Source organism: Mesoplodon densirostris, chromosome 10 (assembly GCF_025265405.1).
Source record: "Mesoplodon densirostris isolate mMesDen1 chromosome 10, mMesDen1 primary haplotype, whole genome shotgun sequence".
Classification (NCBI taxonomy): domain Eukaryota; kingdom Metazoa; phylum Chordata; class Mammalia; order Artiodactyla; family Ziphiidae; genus Mesoplodon; species Mesoplodon densirostris.
The window spans coordinates 109,161,363-109,181,247 of record NC_082670.1 but is presented as its reverse complement, the minus strand read 5'-3'; the positions used below and the strand labels follow the sequence as shown (position 1 = coordinate 109,181,247).

General features: G+C 52.8%; 1 protein-coding gene across 3 annotated transcripts in view; it reads left to right on the top strand.

Moving 5' to 3' along the window:
- The first annotated feature begins 4,201 nt into the window (after positions 1-4,201).
- The window catches only part of EEFSEC (eukaryotic elongation factor, selenocysteine-tRNA specific), a 168,842-nt gene continuing 153,158 nt past the window's right edge, over positions 4,202-19,885 (top strand). For 2 of the 3 annotated variants that reach the window (XM_060110643.1, XM_060110640.1), the window contains exon 1: positions 4,202-4,544. In XM_060110643.1, coding sequence (XP_059966626.1) covers positions 4,238-4,544 — 307 coding nt within the window. In that variant the 5' untranslated portion in view covers positions 4,202-4,237. The remainder of the gene's footprint in view (positions 4,545-19,885) is intronic. The other variant, XM_060110642.1, reaches the window with a different exon arrangement.

Here is a 19,885-nt window from a genome sequence, read left to right as displayed (position 1 = left end):
CTCTTGAGAGAATACAACGCACTACAAAGATTATTACGATGATTACAAGCAGGATAATTCCCAGTGTCTGGGGTGCGCTTCAGAGCCATGATCCCCAAGATCCAAAGCAATCAGAATCAAAATCAAAGAAAGTCCCTGTTGAAGGAGTCCCCTTTTTAAGCTGATTGGCTTAGTCCCTGGTCTTATATTCCCACATTCTCAGCCCCCTTTCTGATTGTTGCCAACCTAATTGGTATGCTTGTTATTTCAGCCCCAGGCTGATTTCTGGGGACAGAAGGGACACCTTAGAGGTGGTACAAGACATACAATTAAATAATGTTGCTGGCATCTTAGAGGTGGTACAAAGACATAAAATTAAATAAAGTTGATCCACATAGTGAGAACATTATTGCCTTTTTAATTCTAATTTAGTGAGTCTTAGGGGGTGGAGTGTGACTTTCACCCCTTTCTAACGCTTGCTAATCTCTCTTTTTATTAAAGATCCTGATTCTGAGGTTGTTGTGGTTCCCAGCTATTTATGGCAAGTGATAATGTTTTCCTGTGTAAGGGAAATACTTTTATTTAAGTCAAACTTAAAGAAAAATATGAAGTTGTAGGTGGTACCTGGATATTGCATAAATTATGAAGATGGCTCATATCACTGAGGTTGAAAAAAACCTGACATAAAACAAGGATCAGCTGGCAGGGAACAGAGGGCCTGAGCAAGTCACCTCTCCTGGTCCTCTTCCCTCTGCTGTGAAGTAGCAATAATGGCACCTCCTAGGATTATGAAAAGAATTCAGTGAGATCTTTTACAATGGGCTCAAGCACTGGGAGGGGCACAGAATATGGCATCAGAGCTTTGGAACATAAACACATGGGCTATTTCTCCCTTGGATATCTGCCTGCTGTGTGTGTGTCCTGCCCTTCCTGGTAATTTTGTCATGCTTTTCAAACGGAAACAGTACCCGAGGGCACTCACTGGAATTGCTTTGGAGCCCGAGGCAGGAAGTGGGGCTGGGGACGGGGTCAGGTTAGCCAGGGTGAAGCCTGTGCCTCCGATTGCAGCCTTCTCTGCTGGGGAACAGTTTCCGTCCGTCTCAGCAGGCACATCCCACTGCAGTGTGGAAACCTGGCAGCAGATGCCGAGAAAGCAGCTGGAGCCTGCAGGTCCCCAGGGCTCCATCTGGACCATCGTCCCACTGGCGTCCCACTGGCGTCACGTGGCAATGGGGTCAGAGGTCAGGGCAGCCTGGGCGAAAGCAGCAGGTCTGACCACAGGACAGGCCGTGAGGCTATTTCCAGTGTAGGTCTTAGCTGTCAGACTCTGATTCTCTGACCAGGTGGGAGGGAGTTAGGAGCCCTTCACTGATTTAATACATGGGAAGAGACTCCACACTCCAAGTAAACGTTTGTATTAGTCTCCTATGGCTGCAGTAACAAATTGCTACGAACTTAATGGCATAAAACAACACACAGGTATTCTTTTACAGTTCTGCAGGTCAGTGTCCAAAATGGGCCTCACTGGACTAAAATCAAGGTGTGGGCAGGGCTGCGTTCCTTTCTGGAGGCCCTGGGGCAGCACCCACAGTCTGGGTTTTTCCAGCCTCTACAGGCTGCCCACCTTCCTGGACTTATGTTCTGCGTCCACCTTTAAAAACAGTAACGGCCAGCAGCATCTTCTCATGACGCCATCTCTGGTTCTGATCCTCCCGCCTCCCTCCTATAACGACCCTGGTGACGACATCAGGCCCACAGGATAATCCAGGGTGAGCTCCCCACCTCCCTCATCCCCGCCATCGCAAGATCCTTAACTGAATCACACCTGCCAAGTCTCGTTACCATGTAGGGCAACACCATCACAGGTGCCAGGACACGGACATCTTTGGAGGCCACTGTTCTGCTGTGGCCAGGCTTCCCTCCAGGGGTCCCATTAGGGCCCAGACTGATTTCCCCAGGTTTTAGTCCAGTAACAGAGAGCACACTTTTCTATTGCCTGTCCTGGAAAAAATTCCAGGGTTTTCTCCGATTGTGCCAACTTGGGTCACACGCTCACTGCCAAACCGATGGTCATGGCTACTGGCATGGACCTGAGTCTCAGGCCCACCCCTAGAGCTAGCGTTCAGTCAGCCCCCATCGTGACCTGGAGGAGAGGAGTGTGATACCTCCAAGGAGAGTTGAGGAGTCTTACAGAAGAAGAGGGAGGGGACGCCGACCACTGTAGACCTTAAAGAGTTTGTATCCATATCCAGGTGGAAGGTGTGCTCCCAGGCACACAGCCAGCACGAGGTAGGGCCGTGATCTGAACCTGTGTGGGGCCAGTTCTTGCCAGGACATCAGCTCCCACCCTGCAGCTAACAGGGCATTAGCAGATCTGCTCAGTACTGGGAGTGCCATGGAGCACAGTGGTGGCCTGGGTGACAACCTCATCTGAGGTTAGTGTGGGACGTGTCGAGGAAGGTACGTGGTTAACACAACCACTGGCAAGGTAGACACCCTCAGAGAAAAGGGAAATTTCCATTTTACTCCTAAAAGAAGCTTAAAAGCCAAACTCAAAGAGCAAAGTATAATAACTTCCTCTGAGCAAATTTATAATTAATCCTGGATTAATTGGCCTTAATGAAGTTGAATTAATTACTAGCTGTTCGTAAAGAACTTTGAACTACCTTCGTACAAAATGGCATTAAAGAAACAGAAAGGAACCAGCATCGCATTAACATTAAGAACAAATCCCAAATAATCGCAGTTCTGCAGGCCGTTCCCTGTCAATCATTTCCCAGGGACCAGGCCCAGCCTTGGAACCCAGGCTGGGACCCAGGAGTCTGCTGCAGAGGATGGTGTCTTTGTGGGCTGGAGGTTTGGAGGTGAGTCCACTCAAGAAACAGTTATGGAGCCTTTGATGTGCCAGGCCGAGGGCAAGCAAAGATGTGTAAGGGGTCCTCAGCCTGCTGGGACAGGGGAGAGCACCAGGGCACCAGCCTGGTCTAAAGCAAACTCGCCTCACGGGGGTAGAAGCCAGGATAGGGCAAAGGACAAAGGAGGGGGCGTGATGTGACCTGCATTTTGCTGGCAACAGGACTCCAGTTCCTACACGGTGTCCCTCACACTCTCCCTGGCTCTTGGAGTGAGCTTATGACTCAACACCTGCCTAGGCAGAGGTCTGTATTTCTCTGCTTGGTGCAGGGGCACAGCTGACCCCAGGATACAGTCTGAATCTTTTCAGACAACTCAGAGCTGCCGTCTCCTTGGCACTTGTGGAGACAGGGCTGGACTCCAGGCTACTGCTGGGACAGCACCTGTTTTGGAGCCAGCTGTGGTGGGAGTTGGAGACGGTCTAAGACCTGGCTTAAAGCCCCAGCCCTGCCGCTGGTGAGCGCTTAGGTTAAGTCGGGCTGGGTAACAGCTACAGCCCGCAGCCCCAAGTCTCGGTGGCTTCACCAGGCAAAATGTCTCTCAGATTTCACATAGACACACTCTCGTCTCTTGAAAAGCGGGAAGATGGGGCACTGTTGGACTAGCATTCCCGCCTGGTGTCACTTGGCCAAAGCTGAGCCGTGGCTCCCCATCTGTCGACACAGGACATGTGCTCTCCACCTCCGCAGTCTCCACCACCCGGGGCACCTTAAACCCTGCTGATTACTCTCTGGCGAGTCACCTGCCTGGCCAGGGCAGACATTTAAATTTGTGATCCGTGTTGTTGCCCGTGAGTGACACCTTTTCTGTGGGTGACATTTCAAGAGAATGAGCGTTGCAGGCCCTCCCCAGCACGCGCGCACGCACACGACCTTCTGCGTACAGTTTGGCGGCCCCCTGAGGCCAGGCTGACTGCCCGCGTCCGAGATACTCCGAGCAGCCTTCCCAGGTTTCCCGCGCTGGCTCTTCGGCAGGACGGGCTCAGCTTCGCGGCCCGCCCTCCCTGCCCCGGGCCTGGTCCTTCCACCGCTGCTGTATTTCCCCAGGGCTTCTCGGGGTCCGTAGTGGTCTGGTTCCGTCTTTACTCTCGGTTATTGTTTCCCCTCACTCCGGGTGCCCCATGTCGTGCGGGGAGAGCGACCTGTCCCCGCGCGGGTGCCCAGAGGGCGCTAAGCTAGAGCCCGTGGAAACGAACGAACGAACGCGAGGACGGACGGAGGTCGGCCCCGGCCCCTGGCTCCCCGGCTCGGCGGACTGACCGCGCGGCCGGAAGCTTCGGCGCCGGAACGCGCGAGCGGGGCGCGGGCGGCGGGGGCCGGCTTAGCGGGCGGACCGCAGCGGCGGCATGGCGGGCCGGCGGGTGAACGTGAACGTGGGCGTCCTGGGCCACATCGACAGCGGCAAGACGGCGCTGGCGCGCGCGCTCAGCACCACAGCCTCCACCGCCGCCTTCGACAAGCAGCCGCAGAGCCGCGAGCGCGGCATCACGCTCGACCTGGGCTTCTCATGCTTCTCGGTGCCGCTGCCCGCGCGCCTGCGGCCGGCGCCGCTGGGGGCCGAGCCCGAGCCTGAGCCAGGGGACGAGCCGCGGCTGCAGGTCACGCTGGTCGACTGCCCCGGGCACGCCTCCCTCATCCGGACCATTATCGGCGGTGAGCGCGGGCGGGCGGGGGGTGCGGGGCTCGGACGCGCCGGGGCGGGGGCGCCCGCCGGGAAGCCTCTCTCGCGCCGCCCCGAAAGCAGCGAAAGTGTTTTGTTTTGTTTTTTTACCACATGCGTTCGTAATACACGCACAGGTTAGGGAAACTCAGAGACCCTGAGAGTGTCCAGAAGGCGTCCACTCGCTGTCCTTTGGTCTCCTGCTGCCTGTCTCCGGAGTCAGCCGCTGTCCCCTCCTGTGCCATTTCGGAGGAACTCCGTGTGCAGGCAGCGTTCCTGTGTATACGTCGACCCCTCCTTTTCTCGTTCTTTTTTTTTTTTTTTTCACAAAATGGTAACACCACTCGATTGAGTACTTCACTCAATACTCGGGCCTGCCCATTCGTACATATAAAGCAACATCATTCTTTTTAAAGGTCGCATGAAATTCCGTTGTACACTTGCACCACCGTTTTCTGAATGTCTTAATGATGGACATTTATGTCGTTACTCATTTTTGCTAACGATGCTTCAGTGAGTTTCGTAGAACAGACGTCTTGGTGGGTGTGCTTGTGTGTCTGTGAGGAGAGACCCTAGAACTGAGATGCTGGGGCAGAGAGTCGTGGTGGGTACTGCCCAAAAGCCTTCCTGAGCTGTACCATTTAATTAATTTTAATTATACAAGTAGTACATGAATACGTTCTACTTCTGAAGAGATAGAACGTTACAAACCAGGCAGAAGGCCCCTAATTACCCCTCCCATCTCGCCATCGGAAGCCACTGGTACACCTCTGTGGATTACTTTTCCACACCCATTTCAGTATACTTGACTCCATGGACAGGTGTTTTGTTTATATAGAAAAATGGTAGACAAGTACGTGGCACAAAGGGTGTATATATAGTTCAGAGACTCCTCGTCACCGCTGACCCAGGGACCCGGTACCTCCCTGCTTTCCACTTCCTCCAGTCCCTTCCGGTGGCATTCTCTGCACCCACGAGCACGTATAGGAACACTTCTTGGTCAGATGGTTTTATCGGCCTGCTGGTGGGCAGCTGCACTGGTCGCTCGCTGGGCATAGCGAGCCCTGCTGTATGATGAGTGTTGAGTACTTTCACCTTGTCACCTCCTGTCTGGTCCATGCTGCGGGCAGTCTGAGATCATTTCCCCATTTTCAGGAGAGGAACCGGAGGCTTGAAGAGGAGCAGGAACCTGCTCCGGTCCCCCACCTCACATGTTCTACTCCGGCCGTGGTCCAGCCACAGATGCATGTGAAGGGGCACACGATGCTCTCTGGTCTCCCCTCCCCTTGTAACTGATTTCTGTTTGGTCACGTCCAGGTACATTTTAGGACACGTTCTCTGAGCCAGTGTAGGTTGGAGGTTAAAAAATGGGAAGGCAGATTGTTAGTCTTTTCTTGCGACAGGTGTAGGGAGTGAAGGACATGCTTCTGGAGTCTGTGGTGAGGCCTGGCTTTCTCCCTCACTGACCTTGTGACCTCGGATGTGATTCTGGACTGTCCACACTCTGGCAGATCTCAACTGGCTTTGCTTTTCTTGCACGCTTGCCACTTCCCGGGTCACTGTACTCTGCCCTCCCCTTCCACATGTACGTTCGTGGTGTTTCTTCATTGGACAGAAGGTTTCAGGCATCAAATTATAACGCCTGCAAGCATCTGACAATCCTTGCTTTAGACTGTAAATTGTTGAAGAAATGAAGAGGGATTTCTCTCCTGTTACGAACACTGCGGCTCTTATGTTTCTCTTGCCCCTGAGAGGGGAGACTCTCCTTGTCTTCTTACAGGTGTTGACATGTGACCTGCGCACATTGCAGTGGTGGGACCAGGGCTGCGACTCTTCTTCCTTCAGTAGATGAGATTCCCACCCTCCACTCAGGGAAGTGAGAAGAAAAGGTGGCTTTTTTCTTTTGGGGGAAAGGAGCTGCCTCTGAGTGCCTGCCCGGGTCCACGCCTGTGGCTACAAACTTGCATCTGTGCGATAACGCTGAGTGATGGGGGTGTAGGGGGGCGTGGGCCCCACTCTTCTGATGAGAAAACTGAAGCTTGGCAAGTCAAGTTCCCTGGGCAGGCGTTGGCACCTGCTCTGCAGCCCCTGACCCGGGTCTGGTGCATCCCCTTCGTTATCCTCATGTTGTGTCTTCACTTGTCCTTCCTCTGCAGACTGTGGGCCCTCCCCTCCTCCCTCTGCTGACCGCCCCCCCCCCCCCCCGCACGGTGGACAGTCTGCTCCTTTATGGATGTTCTTCAGATCAGGTCAGCTGTCAGCTGAAGACTGTCCAGGCGCTGCTCATTGCCCTCCCAGTGACCCACGATCTGGCTTCTGCCCTCCCCTGAGCCTCATCCATGGCTCCTGACCTCCAGTCACACTGGCCTCCTCCTACTTATTGGATGGGCCAGTGTTGCACCTGCTGGGCCCTCCTCATTTAAGTCTCAGCTCGAGTGTCACCTCCTCGGAGAGGCCTCCTCTGACCTACTGGCCTAAAGTGTCCCCAGTTCTCTACCGTCATACTTTCTCACATCCGTGTTTTGTTTCCTGCTAGCCCTTGGTGTGTCTGATACGCTTGATGTGCTTGTTGATGGCCTCTGTCCTCCATGAGAGCGTAGCAGGAATTGGGCCAGAGCCTGGCATCTAGGAGGCACTCGGAAGTCCCAAATGAATGAAGCCGGGGTTGGTGGGGGGGGATCGAAAGTCACCAGCAGGGCCCCTCTGGGGGCTGACAGCAGAGCCAGGGGGAGAGTGCTGTGTGGTGTGCAGTGACTCATTAGGGCTCTTTGCACAGGGGTGACTTGCTTTGCTGGGGCGTGATGGAGAAAGAAAAGCTTGCCCAGTGGCAGCAAAGCCTGGGTGGGGCTCTGAGGCGTGAGCCTGCTGTCTTGTCTGTTCAGAGCCAGGGGTAGCTGCCAGCATTTAGCAGCTGGAAATGGGCCTGGTGAGTGGGGGGAGGCGTGGAAGGTGAAGACGAGATCGTGTAGAGCGGTGAGTGGGGCTTAGATCGGGCCCTCGGTGCAGATTTCTTCGAAGGGCCTTGGAATGCTTTTAAAGTAGGTTTGTGATGTGATGAGGCCGGAGCTTTAGAAAGAGGCGAGGTGGCTGAGCCGGGACTCCAGCTGGCAGCGCACCTGTGCCAGGAGGCGGGGCTGCCGCTGCAGGTTCCAGCTCACTGTGAGTGATTCAGACCCCTTGCTAAATGCCCTATCCGAAGCAGAAGGAAATTAGAGTGACTGTCTGAGTTCCGTGATGATACCTCTAAAGTTTAGTGTATCTTAAAGCCAGCTCTCTTTAATTCCATCGTCCCCCAAGATACTTTCATGTACAAAAAGATCATTTTTTAACTTAGAGAAAATTGGGTTTTATCTCCTTGATCCCTGTGGCCATAGATAAAACTGCTAAGTGGTGCTGGGGGTTAATAGTGACGTCAGTACTTAGCATGTATTTAGTGCCAACGTTGTGACTTTTTTTGTTTGTTTAACCCTCATAGCAATCCTGGGAGGTAAGAGGTGATACTCCCATGGGACAGATGAAAAGTCAGAGGCTCAGGGAGGTTAGGGAACACAGATCGGAAGAGTGAGAGCTAGTTTGAACCCACGCTGATCTGCCCACAGAGCACTGGCATTCTCAGTGTGAGTGGACAAGGGTGCCCGTCCGCTCCAGGCCCTGTGATGGTATTTCTGGGCAGTATTTTTCTCCTGTCTGTTTTAGAGTATAAATCTTTCAGGGTTAGAACTTCAAACAGATTCAGTAATGTATGTTTTAAAGACTTGGGTGGGGGTGAGGGACTTGGACCCATCCTCAATCTCGCTCTGGCAGGAAGGAAGAGGCCTGAAAAATGCTGGTATCTTGGCTTGGCAATTTATAGTCCTCTGGTGGCCGCTACGATTAACAGTGCATTGTCTCCCAGTCTTTTGTTCCTGTGGTTAATGAACAGCAGCTCTTTCGCCACGACTGTCACCCTGATCGCTAGCCTCCTGTGCCCCCCGCACGCCCCTCCGTTTAGGCGGTGCTTCCTGCCAGGTTTGGGCCCTCTCTGGACCCCCCTGGCTGGAGCTGCTCGTCTACCACAGCCTCGCAAGTGTGACTCAGGGCTCCTAGCTTTGGAGATCAGTCAGCAGCCCTGGAGGTGCCTGTCTCTGCGGCCTGGGAGGGAGCATTCTTTAGGACACTTAAGCTACTTCCCCTTCTCCGTTTTTCCAACTCTCTGTGCTCGTGTGACAACATGGAGAAGCACGGTCCCTTGGGCCGTTTTATCCAAGAGTGCGCCTGCAGTCTGACCGAGATGCTCTCTTTGGACCCATGAGACAGGTTCATGTGCGAACGACCGTGTGTTTTCCACCAGGTTTTTACTCTGCTCTTCGGGCGTCTGCACTTAGTCCCCAGCAGGCAGTGTGGCCCGAGCAGAAATGACAAACCGGAGGCCTGGCCACCCCAGGAATGTGGGTGTTTTTCTGATGCAAAACCAAACAAACAAACAAAAAAGACACACTGGTTTTCTTAGCCCCTAGTCTTCTAGTGAATCTGTCCAGAAATGCATTGTGTTATGTTATGGTATCATAGGCTTGTCCTAAAATATTGAGGCATATTTAAAGGCGGTGATGTAAGTGGAAATGCTTCTTTAGCCCTAGCTTCTTTAGCTCCTAGAATCTGTTGGGTCTTCATTTCCTTTTCCTCAGTGCGCACCTGGGCAGCACCCCCTCTCATTCCAAGCTCAGCGCCCTCGGCGTCTCCAGGAGATGCAAGTCCAGCTCCGTCTGTGGCACTTTCTCTGCCCCTGGATAGTGGGTGACTGCTTGGGTTTGGGTGACAGTGTGGGAGCAGCATAACATCAGAGACGTGGCCTTGAGTTTAAATGAATGCAGAATATTTGAGCAGGAATCAACAAGGAAGAAAAGTGGAAGCAGGTAGTCATATTTCATTCTGTTGGGGTACATTTTTCTTCTCGTGGGGCTTGCCCTTGAGAACAAAACATATCAAATGTTAAATCAAAGAATATTTTGCAGTCATGCTAAGAATAGAAAATAATGCAGACTTGCCTTGATGAGACGAATATTTTGCTGGAAGGTTATAATCAAAGTCAGAAGGAAATCATAGCCACAGCTTTTGGTAAAGCTGTAATCATTTAAAATTAATTGCTTTTAAACTTTTCACTTAGCATTGCCTTTGTGGCTCTTGGGTTTTTCTTCAGAATCACTCCATCCAGGTTGGAATAAGATTTGGGCAGGCGCCCCAGGAACCAACCGGTAAATTAAGCCCTGAGACCTATTCCCCGCTCTCTCATCCTTGCATTGGCCAGGGCCTAGACCAGGCTGGGCCCGAGTCTCCCTCTGAGCAGCAGGCCTTCGAGGCTGTGCTGCGTGGGGTGACAGAGATGACGGTCTCTGGAGCTCTGGGTCACCTGAGGTGACCAGGAGGCATTCTACCTGTTGTTCCCGTTAGTCTGGAGGCCTCTGTGTGGCTCTAGGGCCAGGCCAGGGCCAGGCATAGAGTGGACAGTCAAGGCTGTTTTTAAACATTTGTATTGAGATATAATTCACATTCCATAAAATTTTCCCATTTCAAGTGCACACTTAAGTGTTTTCAGCCTCTTCACAGAGTTGTGTAGCCAGTGCCACAGTCTTAAGCTCCATCACTGCGAAAAGAAACCCCACAGCCATTAGCAGTCCTGCACCTCCTCCCTGACCCCAGGCCTGGCAGCCTCTAGTCTACTCAGTGTCTCTGCCCATGTGCCCATTCTGGACATTTCGCATAAATGGAATCATACAATATGTGGCCTTCTGTGTCTGGCTTCTTCCACGAAGTGTAATGCTTCCAAGGTTCATCCATGTTATAGCGTGACCTATGCTTCATTCCTTTTTTTTTTTTTTTTTTTTTTTTTGCTGTATGCGGGCCTCTCACCGCTGTGGCCTCTCCCGTTGCGGAGCACAGGCTCCGGACACACAGGATCCGCGGCCATGGCTCGCGGGCCCAGCCGCTCCGCGGCATGTGGGATCTTCCGGGATCGGGGCACGAACCCGTGTCCCCTGCATCGGCAGGCGGACTCTCAACCACTGCGCCACCAGGGAAGCCCAACTTCATTCCTTTTTAAAATTCTATTATTTTTAATTGTGGTAAAGTACATATTTCATAAAATGTACCATCTTAACCATTTTTAAGTTTATAGTTCAGTGGCCTCCATCTCTAGAACTCCTTTTATCTTACAAAAGCTAAACTCTGTGCCCATTAAACTCCCCTTTCCCTTCCCCCATCATTCCTTTTTTATGGCCACAGAGTATCCATTATATGGATGGATCACTTTTTAAAAATCCGTTATCAGTTGAAGGACATTTGGGTTGTTTTCACTTTTTGACTATTATGAATAATCCTGCCGTGGACGTTTGTGTTCAAGTCTCTGTGTGGACGCATGTTTCCATTCTCTTGGGTTTATCCGTAGGAGTGGAATTGGTGGAATCAGAGGGTAACCCTGTGTCTGCTTTTTGAGGAACTGCCGGACTGTTTTCCACAGCAGCTGCACTGCTTTGCTTCCCACCAGCAGTGTAGGAGGGTCTGATGTCTTCACTGCCTTGCCAGCACTTGTTGCTGTCTGTCTTTTTGATTGTACCTGTTCTAGTGCGTGTGATGTGATATCTCATTGTCGCTGTAACTTTCATTTCCCTGATATTTTCTTGTGCCATTTGTATATCTTCTTTGGAGAACTGTGTATTCAGATCTTATGCCCTTTTTTTAGTTGGGTTATTTGGCTTTTATTATTGAGTTGTAAGGGTTCGTTATGTATTCTGAATACCAGTCCTTTATTAGGTATATGATTTGCAAATATTTTCTCCCATTCTGTGGATTATCTTTACTCAGTAATATTTGAATTAAATGAATAATTGAGTTGAATTAAATAAATGAACATATTTTGAGAGGATTAAATGTGCCCGACACATTATTGAGGCTGTGGTGGGTGTGTAGGAAGTGCCATTGGCTTGTTTCTGGAAGGCCCTTAGGGCACCTCCTGACCTCTTCCTAGACCTCCCCACCCCTGTCCTTACTGCCAGCAGGAGGCGGCTCATCCTGTCTGTCCACCCCTGGGAGGGTCTCGTCCCACACTAGGGTCTTGTGCAGATATGTTTTGATGGCCCATATACTAAAGTCTTTTTTTATTTTATTTTATTTTTAATTGATTTAATTAATTTATTTTTGACTGCATTGGGTCTTCGTTGCTGCGCACGGGCTTTCTCTAGTTGCGGCAAGCGGGGGCTACTCTTTGTTGTGGTGCGCGGGCTTCTCACTGCAGTGGCTTCTCTTGTTGCGGAGCACGGGCTCTAGGCGTGTGGGCTTCAGTAGCTGCAGGCTCAATAGTTGTGGCTCGCGGGCTCCAGAGCGCAGGCTCAGTAGTTGTAGCGCACAGGCTTAGTTGCAGTGCGGCATGTGGGATCTTCCCGGACAAGGGCTTGAACCCGTGTCCCTTGCATTGGCAGGCGGATTCTTAAATACTGCGCCACCAGGGAAGTCTGCTAAAGTCTTTCTTTTAAAATTCATTGCCAGCGTTTAAAAATTGGCAGATTGCATAAAACAACCCAGAAGTTCAGTGCTTCGGGTGTGGGCAGGTGTGCAGCTGAGCTGCAGAGTCCGCGGGGCCCAGAGCTCAGGAGCTTGGGGAGCCTCCTGTCAGGGGAGGGCAGGTACGTTTTCAGCTGGGAGATCCTTCGGGTGCTTTTAAAGAGTGTGAGGAGAAGACCTGGGACAGAGGTCTAGGGCCACTGGAGGCAAGAGGGGGGACACCGCCAGGAGGGAGAGTGTGGCTCTGGGGGTACAGATGCAGGAATGCCCTGTGGAGGCCCGGAGGAGGGGCGTGGTGCCTGGGGAGCATCTCCTGTCCGGACGCTGTTCTAGACCCTTGATTATCTCACGGCATCCTGCCAGCCAGACCCCGAGGGGGTGTTTCCCTCTACACTCAGGGTGTCACCCACAGAAAGGAGGCTGCAGAGGTCCGGAGCCGGCTCCAGGTCACGTGTCGGCGGCCTGGCCGCACCAGCTGCCGTTGCACCTCAGCCCGCACCTGCTTTGCTGGGAGCCCAGCTCCTGGGCAGCACTTTCTGTGTAAGTCAGTTTGTCAAAAACAGAGACTTCCGCCTCCATTCTCCCCTGGATGACTGGAGTTTTGTGTTTTGTTAATTGGGTCTTTCATTTTCTTATGCTTTGTGATTAAGCTCCTGCTGCTTTGAAGTGGCTGTGGCTGCGTGGGGAAGGGGACTTAGCTCACGTGGCGATCCCCTCTTGGCAGCAGAAGAAACAAGGTTTGCTGTTGGGCGAGAAGTTGACTTTCCCTCTTGCCGTATCTCTTGTGTTGTGATGATGCCTCTCTTGTCTTGGGGCCTTCAAGAAGACTAGAATAATTTCCTTTGTCTCTAACCTACTTCCCGAGGACATTTATTTGGTGGCATGCACAGGTGCTACCTAAAGATAAACCTGACTTTTTCCTTTTAAAATCAGTGCTTGGAATTGCCAGCGCTGACCTGCTTGGCCTCTGGAGCCGGCCTTGCTTGGCCACGGGGCTCCACACTTTGCTGTGGGGTTACGCAGGTGGCTTAAAGCTCCAGGAGTGAGTGGCTCGGCCTTGGTCACCTGATGCTGGGACGAGGGCTCTGCCTTCCGGTTGTACTGCGGGGTGGCACTTACTCTGCTCAGGGTCATTTCCAGGTGAATTTCAGGGCCTCATGCCCTAGGCACCCAAGACCCTCCTGTGTGTGTGTGTGTGTGTGTGTGTGTGTGTGTGTGTGTGTGTGTGTGTGTGTGTGTGTCCGTCCGTCCCCAGCGTTCCCTGCTCTCTGAAATGATGATCTGTTCAGAGACGGTCCTCAGAGCATCTGCTCTAGAGAAAAAAAGACTTTCTGTAAGCCAGGCTCCATTTCCTGAGCACTTGCTGTTTGGAGCCCGCGGACGGGCAGAGCACGGGAGGCTGGGAGAAAGCTGCGGGTCATCACTGGCGTCGACCTGGCTGGGGAGGGCTGGCACACGCTGGCCTCGAGCGACAGTGTTTGAAAAGTCTGTGCAGAGCTTTCCCAGCACCATCCAGCAGGATCCTCTGTGCCGGTGGGAGTGTCTTCCAGCAGCGCAGCCCAGGGTGGCAGCTACGAGCCACCGCGGCTGTGGAGTCCTTGCACGGTGGCTGGTGTAACCGACGAACTGAAACTGTAATTTGATTTTAGTTAAGTCACATTTCAGTAGGCAGCTCTCGACCTGCTATCCAAGTGCCTGCTGGGCTGGCTTCTCCATCAGTGAGCCCCACAGGCCCCCAGATTCCACGCTTGCAAGACCCCATCCCCACCCCCACTGGGCAGTAAGCGCCCACAGTGGGGCAGGCCAGTCACGCAGTGCCCAGCGTGTCCGTCTCCGCCTTCACGGGCTCCTTACAGACTCTTGCCTGTCCTTCACCTCCTCTGCCCATCAGCACAGCTGCTCCTTGGACAGGCCTCCATCCACTCTGCACGGGTCGAGCACGACCTGCCTGCAGTGTCTCGATTCCAGCCCCCTCTTGAAACTGCCCTCCCCTCTGTGGCCGAGAACTTTCTAAACGGCTAATGTGATTATTTGACTCCCCTGTCTTAAAAGGTCTTCCTGTGCTCTCTGTTGGCATAAAGGCTAAACTCCGCATAGGCTGACAGGGCACTTCCTCATGGGTCAGCGTCTCTGTGTCGCTCAGGACTCCCAGCTTAACGAGCTGCCTGCAGGTCTCTGGACAGACAGACCGGGGTCTCTCATGGTGTCTTCTGGCTACACCACATCTCTGGGAAGCCTCACCGTTGGCCCTCCCCAGCCTCGACCAGGTGAGGGTCTGTACCATCCCGCGGGGCCCCCGGACCCCTTGTCCTCCCGTCTGTTGTCATTGCACTTACTCGACCTGATCCCTTTGAGGATGGGGTCCTGCTGTCATCCGACTCCAGGACCAAGGGCAGGGCCTCAGTGCAGGCACGCAGCACGGACGAGTAAGTGAATGAATGAATGAGTGGGTGACAGGTCGCTTCCCTCTGCCTGCGGCCAGCGTCCAGCCTCCTGTGGGGCTTCAAGCCACCGGCCGGCCACACAGGGTTCACAGCCGAGCAAGCCTGCCTGGAGGTTAGACAAGTTAATCTTTCAGTGGAAATTCAATCCTCATATTTCATTTTCAGGCCACTTTGCGTAGCAAAGTAGTTTAACTCGGAGCAGATTTCTGCTGTGCTGATGGTTAATTTCATGGCCCACAGAGGGTCAGCACACTGATGCTGGGGACACGGCGACCCCGTGCAGCTCACCGCACACGGTGAGGGCCCGCAGCCCTGTTGTTTTAGAGAAGCAGTTTTCAAACATCCTTCAGTGGGCTGATTTTGAGTTAACAGGGGTGACCTTTTCAAGAACATTTTTAAAAGCTATAACATAGATCCCTCCCAGACCGTATATTTTCCTTTCTCCACGCAGTTCAAAGGGGCTGAGTTGTCTCATAGGTTTTTGCAGGCAATCTTCAGCTTGACCCTGGTTGTTTAAATCTGCCGGAGGAAATTTGAACAAACTTGTACTTTGGTAATTCTTCTGCCTCTGTGAACCTTTAACCTTAAGGTTTCTTTCAGAGCCTGGGGCTGCATTGTCACCAGCCGTCCCTGCTGGGGCTCTCAAAGGCCATTGTTTAGCGCGTCTGTTTTCACTTTGCTACTGGAGTTCTCTGGAGGAAGGGTATTAATTCAGACCTGATCTGAGACAGGACGAGGACTTCTAAACTTGCCCCGGAGCTTGGGGACTGGGAAATGAGCATAATGCGAGCCTGTGGCCCAGCATGGTGTCCTGCAAGTAGCCTGTGAAGATGAGGGGGAGGAGGCCCTCCAGAGGCGGGCTGGCGTGGTAGCTTCCAGCAGGTGACCCAGCTCAGCCAGGTCTTGTCGGACAACATGACCAGAAGCGGTTGCTGCCCCTGGTGGTCAAGCCTGGGGCCCGAGTGCCTCCTGGATGTAGACTTCCTGGAGCACCAGGTTCTTCGGAACCCGGGAGGCTGGACATGAACTCGGGGTCCACACACCCTTACAGAGCCCTCGTGTGATGAGATGCTCCTGGGGAAAGAGAACAGGCTCCGCAGGCCACAGGGCACAGGCTGGACACTGGGCCTGCCAGTTTCTCCATCGAGTTCTCCATGCGTGTCCCCGAAGGAAAGCTCAGAGACCCCGAAAGTGTGTGTTGCCGCAGTCCTGGCATCAGGGGTGCTGTAGCGTCTGAGATGGACTCCGCCCACCCCTCTCCTGACACCTGTCTCCTGGTGGCTCCTGGTTCGTTCTGGCACCTGCTCTTTGCAGTAGGTTGGGGGCTGTTTGCATAGGTGAGCCTGGTTCCTTGGCTGTCTTTCCCTTCTCTTCCCAGGATTCTTAGTGTCCTGAAATCTGGCTAGGTGACCTAATTCCGTAAGATCAGACATTGCAGAAGGAAAGGCATGTCGATGCATTCATTCATTCATTCATTCTGCAAACCCTGACCCACCTACTGCACACTAGGAGCAGGGTTTACGTGGGTGAGCCGGGCAGAAGTGGAGCTCAGTGTGCATTGTGGAGGAGGCGGGTGTTACAGAAGCGAGCAGCAGCTCGAAGTTGTGAGCGTGCTGGGAAGGACGAGGGAGGACGCCCGCAGAGGGAGCAGCACATGGGAGGGGTTTGAGGCAGGAGATGGTCAGGCTGTTCCACACATGAGAGGCTCAGTCTGGCTGACTGTGTCAGAGCCTGGGTGCACAAAAGGAATCTGCTGTGGGGCTGGCGTGTCTGGATGGATATATATATATTTGGAGTCTGTCAATCTTGGCTTTGCTGGAGGTTAAAGCAGCCGCATGCCCTGTGGTTCTGATAGGGGGACAGAGAATGGGAGGGAGGGCCACAGCCAGCCTCCTGTCTGGCCTCCGCAAGGCTATCCTGTCAGCTTCATGCACCTGAGCCCTGTTTCTGGTCTTGGACCCCCATTTTCTTCCCGTGCTAGAGGAAGGGGCTGACGTGGAAACAGGAGGTGGTAGGTAACCCTGGCATAACGTGAGCTGGACAGCTGTCACGACTCTGGGGCTGTGGCTGGCCATTTAACACTGGCCCTTTGACCACCTGTGGTTCACACATTCCCGAACCACTGAGCCAAGCTCTGGGCATCACAGCCAGTATGTGAAGGAGCTGAAGTCGCTGGCACCCAGCCCACCTCCTCCTGACTCCTGGCCGCAGGCATGCAGACACTCCCCGAAACATTCTTTCGTCCCCTTTCCTTCCGGGGTGCCCACTGGGTTGAAGGTAATGCACTGGGGGCAGATTTTGCCTTTTCTTGCCCAGAAATGAGTTTGGCGTGAGATGTGGCCCATCCTGGCTTGTGCCTGGAAGGGTGGAAGAGTGGGTGCAGCATCTGGGTGGTCATAGTTGGGAACAGAACTGGAAGACTCACTCAGAGAAGACCAGGGCTTCCCCTGGAGCTTCCTGCCAAGTAGGCCTGGCCTCAGGCGGGACTGGATCTTCGCCTTTGCTCTTGTCATTTTACATCCTTTGAGGCTCTCTTGCAATGCCAGGTTGGTCTGGCCATGGAGCCCTGTCCCCAGGTTGCAGGTAACCCTGCAGGTCGGGGCTCCTCAGAAAGAAGAGGAACCACGACTGAGCTTTCGGTGTTCCTCTGAGAAACAGCAACGTGGGTTCCCTCTGCCTTTTTTTTTCTCCTTCTGGAATCAAATGGAATCTTTTCCTGGCAAATATTTCCTAGATTAAAAAAAGTACTGTAAACTGTTATTGTAGATTCATTAGTCATTCTAAAAGTTTTTTTAAGTAGGCAAAAAGAAAACTTGCCATGGTAACCAATAAAGTTTTTTAATTATTTATTTATTTTTATTTTGGCTGCACCGGGTCTTAGTTGTGGCATGTGGATTCTTAGTTGCGGCATGCATGCGGGATCTAGTTCCCCGACCGGGGATCAAACTTGGGCCCCCTGCATTGGGAGGGCGGAGTCTTACCCGCTGGACTGCCAGGGAAGTCCTGAGGAATGAATCTTTTCTCGGAAAGATAAGAGTCAGTTATTTTTGGTCTGATTTCTTCAGCTGAATCTTTCCCTCTTCCTCTTACCTCACAGTCTGTCCCGGAAGGCAGTCTGGGGACACTGTGGCAATAAGCACCCTGGACGCAGATGTGTGTCATCCTTTCCTGACACCCCTCCGGGCCTCAGAGAGGCCGCTGTACGCCCGCCTGCGAGCCGTCCACGGGTGCTGGGTGGAAACGTCTCCGCGCCGACTCGGCCCTGTTCAGTGCACAAGAGGGCAGTGTTTGCTTGCGGTCCTGGATGGAGATGATCACTGTGGAGGGTAACAGGTCAACAGAGTTAGAATGATGACCTCGGGCTTTTCCAAGACAAAATAAACCATAAGCTGCAGCCAGGGTGGCGTCCCATATACGCCTTTAAGTGGTGACCCCTCCAGAAAATAGCTGCTCGCTATCTTTTTTTTTTCCTTAAAAAGAAAAATATTGTTTCTTTCAGTGTTTGTTTTTGATTTTTTTAATCCATGGAAGTATCGTTTGCAGCCTTGTACCTACAGTGGCAGAGGTTAAAGAGTGTTGCGAAAGCAAAACAACTGCCTTCCAATTAAAAACCATACGGGAAGATTTCTGTTTGAAGCAAGGGGTCAAATGTGTATTCTCCCCTTTACACATCATCAGATTATGTGACTTAACTTTGAAAGCGTCTGACGATGTGGGCCCGCTGGCAGCCCTCTCCACTCAGTCTGCTCTCTCTTTGTGAGCCCATGGTGCTTACCAAAGCAGGGGGTCTCCAGGAGAAGAAGGTGGCCCCCCGCCTCCCAGAGGGACAGGGTCCCACCGAGCGGAACCGTTTCTGCGCTTGTATGAGGACTTGCCTGTTTCCAGCTCTTAGGTGGTGTTTTCCGGGAGCGGCTTTCAAGGCTGAAAGTCACGTATTGGTGCACGGCCCCTCCCCCACCACATCCCCCACCCCAGACTCGAGATCTCAAACCCTCTTTGTTCCCGCCCGACCTGGAAGCACCGGTTTTGGGTGCCTCCAGGATGTGAACACCCCAGGCAAGGCCCAGCACCCCGAGGAAGCAGGCGGAGCTCAGGCGTGGCCCAACCCGGCTCTGGGCAGCCCAGCACAAGGCCACTTTTCTAACTGAGCCTGTTACACCTGAACCGCAGGTGATTACCTCGCTCAGGTGGCTGTATCAGAGGAGCCGTCTGCAGAGCTTCCGGCACACGGTTGGGATGGTTGTGATGACGTTGACCCCTGTGCCCTGACCGTGAGAAGCATACGGGGTGCGGGTTGTTGACGTGAGGCCAGAGGCGCGGACACGGACGGCTGTTCGGTGATGTTCTGCTCGGCCCCTCTGAGCACGTGCGGCGGGGGTGGAGTCTGGGCGGGGCTGCCACGCTGCTGCCCGTCCTCTGCCTTCGGACGGCGGCCGACAGCCGTCCAGGGGGAAAGCTGGGATCCCAGGCTCAGCCTGTGTGAGACCACGTCTTCTTCTAATCTTTCCTAGTCGCAACGCAAATCTTCCAAGGTTAGTGCGTCTACAAGATAGACGCCGCGTGCGCGGTGGGTATGTTAGCACGTGTGACACCCTCGCGGTCGTTAATTGAACAGTGGCGTCTAATACAGAATTTGAGTTTAACACTACCAGTGCGGAGAGCCATGGGTGGCCTTCTCGTTTGCTTCCCTGTGAAGCCCCTGTCCTGGCTTTTATTAGAAGGGTCTGCGTAGGGAAGGAAGCCTGAGCTGAGGCTTTCAAAAGACGCTCATGCCATGCTTTTCCAGGAACGTAATTTCTGAAAAATGCCAGAACCCTCAATTTCCAAAGGAGCCTGGTTTGTAAGGGGAATGAAAAGTTGTTTCTGCGTGTGGATTCTGAGTTGTTTTCCATCTTCACTCCCCGAGGCAGGGTTGGCAGGCGGGGTACGGGACAGATGTTCCTTGGTAGTCATTTCCAGGCAGATTCTTGAATGCCTTGTATACTCTGGGTCACCATCAGCTCATAATGGAGCAAGATTGAGTGAGAATTCCTGCAATGAGAGACGTGAACGGCACACCGGAGAGATATGATGGTGCAGATAGGGAGCATTCTGTGAGAAAATATTTCCTGTGCTATCTGTAAAATTCAGATTGAATAACCATTCTGAAGTGCTCCCTTTTAAAAGAGTTCCTTCCACAAGCATTGCAGGCTGAGTAAATACCAATAATTTTTATTTCCCGCTCCTTATCGGTCCCCTTACTGAAATGTTCCTGCACAGCCTACCTGGTCTTTTCAAGTGAACATCAAATGATTAGTGTCAGCCTCCAGTTTGAATTATGATCCGCATTTCAAAACACAAAGTGCTACCTTGCTTCT